Below are 7,801 nucleotides of genomic sequence, written 5' to 3'. Positions count from 1 at the left end.
GGAAAATCCACTCTCCTAAACCTTATTTGCTCTTTGGAAGTTCAGGATTATGGCAGTTTTTAAAAAAACACAATCAGGGTCATGATCATCTATAACAACACAGAGTCTGCCAGGTATGACATAGGATTCTGTGATTAGAAAGATTAAAATGAAAGTTACTCTTTCTTTCAGGTTTTTTAACCTGAAAAGAAAAGTACCTGCTAAAGGTTTCCTTATCTCTAACAAAAATAACTTGTATTCTCTTATCATGATTGCAGTAATGTCCTTTTTGAAAGTTATATTTTGAAAGAATAGAAATTCAGAAATGGACTCACTTACTCAAATGTCTGTTTGCAAGAAAATAGCTAGTCTGTGTTTTCATTTCAGGGAGCCCCAGGTTCTTCACACAGCACATATTCTGGTAACCAGGTAAACATTCAGATAAAATGCCCTATTCAGAAGCTCCACCTAAAACCTTCCCTGAAGGAGCAGCCAAATATAAACCAGTAACCCATTCTGTCTTCTGCACAGGGAGGGCCTGCCTTCTATCCCGGAGGATCCTATGGACAGGTAGTTGTTCTCCCTCCCTTACCAGGGTAACACAAACTCCCATCATCCTGGTTCCTCCACTCCTGATATTGTGGGTGCCATGACATGCTATAATTACAGACCTGACCAGTTGTCTCTTAGAGTAGAAAACTTTAATTAACCCTGATGTAACCCAGTGGTGTGAAGCTTGACAGAGAACAGTACAGAATGGTATCTGCACTTTCCTTAGAGAATTCAAATTTCAGCAGGCTAAGAAAATTACCGCCAGAAGATTTCTTCCACTTCAACAATATTGGTCTTGATTTTTTTTTATGTTTTCTGTACAGGGAGGGTCTTCCTTCTATCCTGGTGGATCTTACGGACAGGTAAGTGTCCTTCCTCATTCGTAAAGATAAGACAGACTTCTGTTATCTTCATTCCTATATTCCCCATGTAGTGGCTGTTGTGAAATATAACACCCAAGAATTGAATCAACCGTTTGTAACTTACAACATGAAGTCTGTCAGAGGAAAAGACCAAATTGTGTTTACAACTCCCATGGAATGATCTTTCATCCAGCTAAGAAAATTAGTGATAGAAAGTTCCTTGCTCTTTAACAATATTGGCCTAAAGTGAGAGTCAGTACATTGCTATTTACGCCATCCTGTTTGCAAGAAAATAGCTAGTCTGTGTTTTCATTTCAGGGAGCCCCAGGTTCTTCACACAGCACATATTCTGGTAACCAGGTAAACATTCAGATAAAATGCCCTATTCAGAAGCTCCACCTAAAACCTTCCCTGAAGGAGCAGCCAAATATAAACCAGTAACCCATTCTGTCTTCTGCACAGGGAGGGCCTGCCTTCTATCCCGGAGGATCCTATGGACAGGTAGTTGTTCTCCCTCCCTTACCAGGGTAACACAAACTCCCATCATCCTGGTTCCTCCACTCCTGATATTGTGGGTGCCATGACATGCTATAATTACAGACCTGACCAGTTGTCTCTTAGAGTAGAAAACTTTAATTAACCCTGATGTAACCCAGTGGTGTGAAGCTTGACAGAGAACAGTACAGAATGGTATCTGCACTTTCCTTAGAGAATTCAAATTTCAGCAGGCTAAGAAAATTACCGCCAGAAGATTTCTTCCACTTCAACAATATTGGTCTTGATTTTTATTTAGATACATAAAAGTTAGCTCAAAACTGGGAGAAAGGGTGTAAAGTGAGAACCGGATACGCTGGTATTTAAATATTCATTTTGTCTGCAAGAAAATAGCTGGTCAGTGTTTTCCTTTCAGGAGGGCCCAGGTAACCAGGTAAATTTTCTGGTCACACTGTGCCTGCACAGGAGCAGTCTAGAAGTCTTCCTTGAGAGAACATTTCAACTACAAAACAGTAAATTTTTTTGTTTTCTGTACAGGGAGGGTCTTCCTTCTATCCTGGTGGATCTTACGGACAGGTAAGTGTTCTTCCTCGTTTGTAAAGATAAGACAGACTTCTGTTATTTTCATTCCTATACTGCCCTTGAAAGAAGGAAAACTTTCTTGAGGGAACCAAAATAATAAACTTTTTTTGTTTTCTGTACAGGGAGGGTCTTCTGTCTATGACAGCAGCAGTGAATCCTATGGTCAGGTAAATACTCCTTTTTTTTAATCTTTGTATAAAAGGTAATGAGGGCCAATACCCTAGCTCCTGTATACAGCTATATTCTGTATTTTGGCTCTCTCTATATTTTCATGAATGTGGGTTTTCTTTTTCTTTGCGGAGTGAATTTGCATATACTTTTAACTAAGTAGCCTGAAAGTTTATAGGGGAGTAAAACGTGGGGTGCCTCCAACCGTTAAAGTTTATTCTGCTCAACATGCTAGCCTTGAATTATCTACAAGATGAAGGTCTCTTCAAAAGTGGAAATAGAATTTGAGTTAAAAATTTGTTAAATTATTGTTTTACAGGGACATAACTATGAGTTGGTCAATAGCCATTCTGATAACTAAGTAAATATTCATATTTTTTAAATCTCCCCGGAAGGGGATCCCTACAGTAAGCATCCAAAAAAAACCAACTCTGTTTGCAATATGAAAATGATTTATGTTTTCTGAATAGGGTGGATCTTCGACATATAGTGGTGCTGGATCTTCTACATATAGTGGTGCTGGATCTTATGGTCAGGTAAATATTATTTGCCTCATACATCAAAAGCTTCAGCTTGCTGTGTTGGTTCTTATGTGTACTGGGTTCTATATTTCAATGATTTTTAAGCGATGACCATGGAAATGCCATTTTACCTTTTGTTTCTCTTTACTTTTATTTACCCCTTTACAACTCCAAATGTTTCCATAATGGAGGGAAGGTGATGCACTATATACACTATCCTGCTAACTCTGCCACTGTGACTATTCAATGCTTTAACTACTTTGTCGTTTATGCATTAGCTCATTCAGAAGGAAAATATTTTGTGCATTTACTTTACATGCCTTACTTATGCAGAAGCTGTTGAAAGTCTAGGGGAATGCACATACTATATTTGAAGTCTCTATTTATTGATGTGAATCTCATTGTGGGATCATTCTGTAGGGACCATCTTATGTTTTGTTTAGCAATATGTTTTAACCAGCCGCATTCATATAGAATTATTTATTAAAAATAATAAGACATATAATCTAGATTGCTTTTTCATAGAAAACTGTGTCGTGTTGCTACTTCTAGTGCAGGATCTGGAAAGAAAGCATAGATTGAATGTAAAGAATGGTTAATTTTGCAAATCAACTTTATCTAAAATTTCTCCTTATAAAAATGCATGTTTATAAGGAGGGGGGGTTTTTTAACCTCTTCTGCTTAAGCAACAGATAAAGTTAAGTATTTTTTCTTTTCTTGCACATTCCCTGGTTTAGGTAAAGTTGGAGATTCTAAGTGGCTGGTTATTTTTATTCTTCTATTTTATATCCTCCACAAGTAAGATCATGTAAGAGTCCTTTCTATATGAAAATAAGTGCTTTTCCATTATTTTACAGGATTCACTTCCTATAGGAGGCAGTGAAACTGATGACAGTGTAAGCATTTCTTCTCAAGTATATCAATATCGGAATTTACTGCCTTTTAAAGTATCTAGGTGCTTACATGGACCTTTACCTTATCTCATCATCTTATCTTCAAGAGCTCCTTCACAGTACATTCTCAACATCTATGTTGTTTAGTAATTTTCTGCAATAACTTCTTTGAAATGACACTGTTTCTATTGATAAAGGAAAATGTGGATTTAAATTATGTCACATTATTCTGCTATGGTATGATAAGGACTTGGCAAATTAAAATTGCAGTTACAACAGTTCTGACTTGTAACAATCGTACATTTTTTGAATTGGTTATTAGAAGCAGCATTTACAAAGAAAGCTCTTCTCCTTTATTTCATGATTTCCATCGAAACTCAATGTTAGTATATGCTCATGGTATACAAAACAACCAGATACTTCTTACTTCCAGCAATTTAATTTGGCTACTTTTTCAATGAGTTAATTTAATACAATAACACTATTTTAACTACAAGTACAGTACTATCAATATGTCAGATCAGCCATTCTTGTTCTTAATGGTTGTTTTTTGTGATTTATTTCCTTAAGAGTATATTCCATATTATGTTTACTATTCTGGACTCTCATAACAATTCCCACAAATTAAGACTTTCAAACTTAATTGCTCTTAAAATACAGGTTTATTTTAAAATTCAACTTTTCCTTGTTTTTTTGAGAAAACACATCGTATTTGACCCTTAATCATTATCTCATTTTATTCTTTTTCTACAATGCAACTTCCCTTTTCAATACTGCACAGACTAGTTCCCTCTCTTTCCATCTCCAATTCACACTACACTTCATCTGTGTTTTTCCAATGCCAGACATACAAGATTCAAGTTCCTTCATCTATATATTGCATAAGAATGGTCTGTTTTCATGTAGTGTGGTGAGAACGGTTTGCTTTTCTCTTTAAGAACATACCTTTCCTCCTGACTAAAGTATATTTCCTATTAATTCTGGTGAAGCTGTTTATAAAACTTTCCAAGTTTAATGTCTCATTTTGTCAGTCTTGAGTAATTGATTGTACTTTAACTGGATTTCTAATAAGTCTATTTTCCAGTGTCCTGGTTAATAGGAAATTTGTTCTCCACAAGTTTTTATAAATTTAGCTGTGCACTTCAGCCACAAGTATAGTGTGTCATTAGTTTCCATGCAGTTTCTGTATCAAAATCTTCTTGTGGATGTTCAGCAAAGCTAGAATATGATACTACAGAGGGCCCCAAGGCCCTCTGAAAGAAACTAAGGTATACCAACATTGGTGTGTACCACTGAGGTCTTACAAGAACCAAGACAGCTTTTAAAGTGGTGAAGTTTTCCCCTATAGCATTCTAAGAGGAAATAATATAGATTGAGATGTGATCTCATCCCTTTATTATGCTATATGAGGATTCAGCTTTCCAAACAAAGAAATGCCATTCTGCAGAAATGAGCAGAGAAAGAACTTGAAAGAATGCTGCTTATCCTACAGCCTACATCTTTAACCTTCCCAACAAGTCACGCAAACAAGCAGTAGTTTTCTTTGCCTTCCACCCTTGCTTAGAAAAAAAAAAGAAATATTTGCCATGCAATAACTAGATTCTAATATTTTTTAGGATTCCACCTCGTCATCTGGCAGCCAGCAGAGTGAACGGGTAAGCACTCCTTCCTTCCATGTTGCCAGGGTGTCTGCCCCAGTGCTTGGCAACTGCTAGCCACCTAAATTACATCTTGTGTGGAAGCTGGTGTGGCAGCTTCCAGTGTGGGGTAGAAAGTCCTCAAGCACAGAGGGAATGAGGATATGGCTAAAGTGTTAAAGTACTGCTAAAAATCCCAACTGATGCTGAGGTGTGCTCTTGAATCTCAAACTCACATTACAAACACGGTACCACAATTTACTTGTTCAGGTTCCTGCGCTTTTTTAGTCATTGCTTGACTGCAGAAGGCTTCAATACTATGATTTGTACAGCATTTATTCTAAGTGAAACCCTGTGCTTTGTTGTGCTGTATGACTTACTTATGAGGGCTTCATTTTCCTGTCATTTTTACACGGCACCCATTTTATTTATTCTAATGAGAATTAAATGACACAGATTGAGAAATTATTTTATTGGAGATATAAGAACACCAAATGATCAATTATCAACAGGCATAAAGGGGCATGTGCTGTTTTATACTTGTTGTTCTTGAACAATCCATGGGAGAAAATTAAGGAATGTGGAGAAGTAAGGAAGAGTGTTCAGCTTCCATCCTGATTTTTCCATACTATAAAAGAAAGGAAGTTTTTGGTTTTTTTCATGTAATTTCAATACATTTTTCCAGGATTTTTATTCCCCAGGAGGCAGCCAGTCAGGTGGACATGTAAGCATCTATTTTATTCATTATTTGCGGTTCCCTTCCAAAATGGCTGTTATATTTAAAAATTATCCAGATGAGTAAATTATACCCAACTGTTTGTCTCCTAGAATTTCTCATGACATTTGGCATCATGTCTTGTGAAACCAACTGGCAAACTGTTTTTTAAAAAAAAAAAAAAGGGTGGATGACATTTTAACAACAAAACCTTGTTTTCCAGAAGCCATTTTAAGCAAAAATAAATTGGGTCTACTTTTTGCAGGGATCATCTTCTCAAGGTGGTGGCTACTCCAGTGGACAGGTAAATACTAACTCTTTGTATTTTTGACCTGAAGTATCTGTTATACAAAAGCTTGAGTCCTCGTATTGTATTACAGCAATTTTTTATCTGGGAGCAAGATTCATTTGGTACTCAAACACCTTTTCCTTATATATCTCTATGTAAAAGTCCAAGTGTAAGCAGAGTGGTCAAAATACAATTAATGTATTAACTGATGTTCTAACACCAGGAAACAAATAAAAGTCATAAATATTTGGTATTAATTTATATTTTTTAAATATAAATTAAGTGAACTTTATTTTTTTCAGGACTCAACCTCATCCGGAAGCAACCAGTATGGTGGGCAGGTGGGAAATTTTTCTTCAGTGTTGTTTTTTTTCCCAATGTACATATTTCAAGAAAATATTACCAGGTTGGTAATACCTAAGTTTCCAGACTACTGGGGTTTTTTTTTAATCTTATTAATCTTTCTATAGATAAAATTGGGTTCTTAACCAGATAGATCATTTCAAACATAGTTTAGAGAGTAAAAGACAATACATTGTAATCAAATATATATGTCAAACTTTAAGAAAATCTTTTAAATAAAAATATAACATTTACAGGGTTCAAATTCTTCAGGAGGCAGCCAGTCTGGTGGACAGGTATGTTTTTCTTTCTCCACACCGTTCAGTTGTGCTAGTGTCAGGCACTCACAATTTCCATTGCGTGTCTCCTTCACAAGAACTGTTTTCCTTCGCCACTGTCCTTTTTGCCCAAAGCCTCAGCAACACGTTATCTTCTTTTTCTGTGTCATTCAGACATCCCACAGGCCAGAGTAGCCAGTAGTAGCTGTCTGAATGGCAGTTGTATTTGAGCTTCTGTACCTGCTTTGGTGCTAAACATTTTTCTTCTTACACATTTCATGCAGATTGAAAGTTAAAGAATATGCAACAAATATAAATGGCTTTCTCATTTCTTTAGGGTATAGCTTCTTCAGGAAGCAGCCAGTATAGTGGACAGGTAAAACTTCTTCTTTCATAGTATTTGCAGTTTTGGTACACAGTTCATTAGGAAAACTGACCTGTAGTTTTTGCAAAAAAGGAACATTCTAAGAAAGAATAACTTTAAGCCAAACTGAGGATTGCTAAGGATGGGTCTGTCTGGTACGTCAGGTCATGATACGAGCAAATGATACAGGTGCCTCTGTGACTACATGGAAATGCTTCCTTAAACAGATCGTGGTTCTAAGAAGCCCATTTTTGTTGTTATGTTTAAATGGAAGCAATTTGAAAGACTAAGGACCACAGAGAACAAGTAAGAATGTTACTCAGCAACATAGAAATAATTAGTTACTCATTTTTTCCAGGGCTTTTCTTCAGGAGGCAGCCAGTCTGGTGGACAGGTATGCTTTTCTTTCTCCACACCGTTCAGTTGTGCTAGTGTCAGGCACTCACAATTTCCATTGCGTGTCTCCTTCACAAGAACTGTTTTCCTTCGCCACTGTCTTTTTTGCCCAAAGCCTCAGCAACACGTTATCTTCTTTTTCTGTGTCATTCAGACATCCCACAGGCCAGAGTAGCCAGTAGTAGCTGTCTGAATGGCAGTTGTATTTGAGCTTCTGTACCTGCTTTG

The 7,801-nt window shown here is 36.6% G+C and overlaps 1 protein-coding gene across 1 annotated transcript in view; it reads left to right on the top strand.

The window, feature by feature from the left end:
- LOC109279811 (loricrin-like) overlaps nt 1-7,801 on the top strand; it is a 54,525-nt gene that overhangs the window by 34,646 nt on the left and 12,078 nt on the right. Inside the window, exons 32-40 of the mRNA XM_019474902.1 lie at nt 855-893; nt 1,926-1,964; nt 2,093-2,137; nt 2,609-2,674; nt 3,517-3,555; nt 5,169-5,207; nt 6,170-6,208; nt 6,793-6,831; nt 7,151-7,189. Of these exons, the coding sequence (XP_019330447.1) occupies nt 855-893; nt 1,926-1,964; nt 2,093-2,137; nt 2,609-2,674; nt 3,517-3,555; nt 5,169-5,207; nt 6,170-6,208; nt 6,793-6,831; nt 7,151-7,189 (384 nt within the window). The remainder of the gene's footprint in view (nt 1-854; nt 894-1,925; nt 1,965-2,092; nt 2,138-2,608; nt 2,675-3,516; nt 3,556-5,168; nt 5,208-6,169; nt 6,209-6,792; nt 6,832-7,150; nt 7,190-7,801) is intronic.

This window comes from Aptenodytes forsteri, unplaced genomic scaffold, assembly GCF_000699145.1.
Source record: "Aptenodytes forsteri isolate BGI_AS27 unplaced genomic scaffold, ASM69914v1 Scaffold237, whole genome shotgun sequence".
In the NCBI taxonomy this organism is placed as follows: Eukaryota; Metazoa; Chordata; class Aves; order Sphenisciformes; family Spheniscidae; genus Aptenodytes; species Aptenodytes forsteri.
This window is presented reverse-complemented; position numbering and strand designations above follow the sequence as displayed.